The sequence below is a fragment of the Ursus americanus genome, chromosome 32 (genome assembly GCF_024610735.1).
Source record: "Ursus americanus isolate L20-20 chromosome 32, mUrsAme1.1.p, whole genome shotgun sequence".
Lineage (NCBI taxonomy): Eukaryota > Metazoa > Chordata > Mammalia > Carnivora > Ursidae > Ursus > Ursus americanus.
Window position 1 is genome coordinate 552,681 of NC_142158.1, and position 1,704 is coordinate 554,384.

The 1,704-nt window shown below is 42.0% G+C and overlaps 1 protein-coding gene across 1 annotated transcript; it reads left to right on the forward strand.

The window, feature by feature from the left end:
• The first annotated feature begins 543 nt into the window (after positions 1–543).
• Positions 544–1,501, forward strand: LOC123779396 (olfactory receptor 2W1-like). The gene has a single exon (XM_045800612.2). It carries the CDS (start codon positions 557–559, stop codon positions 1,499–1,501), a length of 945 nt encoding a protein of 314 aa, XP_045656568.2. The 5' UTR covers positions 544–556.
• The last annotated feature ends 203 nt before the right edge of the window (positions 1,502–1,704 follow it).

Here is a 1,704-nt window from a genome sequence, read left to right on the forward strand (position 1 = left end):
TTGTGATCACAGCTTTGTAGTACAGCTCGAAATCCGGCATTGTGATGCCCCCAGCTTTGTTTTTCCTTTTCAACAGTTCCTTGGAGATTTGGGGTCTTTTCTGGTTCCCGGTCATGTAACTTTTTACCTCAAATCCCGCTTCTTGGGTAAGGCAAAAATTTGGCATGACCAAGTATGCTTATGTCATAATTTCAACAAGGAACAACTCCTCCAAATGTATCCCAATCTTAAGTAATATCTTTAAATTTATGGATGTATTACTTAACCAAAACACACAACCATAGGTGTCGTGGCTTAATTAAGCCCTTTAGGGATTTCCAATTCATGTGATGGGGTTACCATGTTATTTTAGAACCACTCTAGTTATGAGTAAACACAGAGAGGTTTTGGGCACTGAACACAGGGAGAGTGTTAACAGAGGTGTTCCAAACGGGAGAGAGCACACCAACAACTGCATCTGGGATACTCAGAGCAAACTACAGAGATTTTTATTTCTGCCTAGAGCTGATGCTATTTTGATTACCGTGGTTTGTCTCCTAGATTTTCCTAAGGAGCCATGGACACAAGCAATGGAAGTTCCACTACGGATTTCATCCTGCTGGGGTTTTCTGATCGACCCCAACTGGAACGCATCATCTCTGGGCTTGTCTTCATCTTCTACATTGTGACTCTGGTAGGAAACACAACCATCATTCTTGTATCTTACCTAGACGCCCAGCTCCACACTCCCATGTATTTCTTCTTATCCAATTTGTCTTTTTTGGATCTCTGCTATGCAACTAGCATTATCCCCCAGATGCTGGTGAATCTATGGGGTCCAACAAGGTCTATTACCTATGGAGGGTGTGGGCTCCAATTCTTCTTTGCCCTTGACCTGGGAGCCACTGAATGTCTTCTCTTGGCTGTGATGGCCTATGACCGCTATGCTGCTGTCTGTCAACCTCTTCACTACACAGTGATAATGCACCCTCAGCTTTGCCAGAAGATGGTGCTCACCGCCTGGCTGGGTGGCCTTGGCAGTGCATTGATTCTTTGCTCCTTGACTTTGAAGTTACCAAGATGTGGGCACCGGGAAGTCAATAATTTTTTCTGTGAGATGCCAGCATTGATCAAGATGGCTTGTGTCTACTCAAAAGTAATTGAGGTCGTTCTCTTTGCTCTCGGAGTGATATTTCTTCTAGTACCTCTATCACTAATTCTCATCTCATATGGAGTTATCACTCAGGCTGTCATGAGGATCAAGTCAGAGGCAAGGTGGCGTAAGGTCCTTAATACATGTGGCTCCCACCTCACAGTAGTAACTCTGTTTTATGGAACAGTCATCTACATGTACATGAAGCCACAGAATAGCACATCCCAAGATGAGGGGAAGTTCCTTTCTCTCTTTTACACGATCATCACACCTACCCTTAACCCTCTGATCTACACTTTAAGAAACAAAGATGTGAAGAGTGTAGTAAAGAGAACACTGCGTGTAGAAAAATGGTCAGTCAAGTCATGAGTTAGATGGAAGAGAACTAAAGAAATAACATTGACCTTTATCAACAAAATATGAATCATCTCATTTAAGCAAAGAGTATTTATTGGGGGTTTACCATGTACCAAGAATAGTACTAAGTACTAACTTTGAAAATAAGCACAGAAAAAAATATAAGGAGAGAGAGATACAGACACATGAAACTTCAATTCATACACTTAGAAATT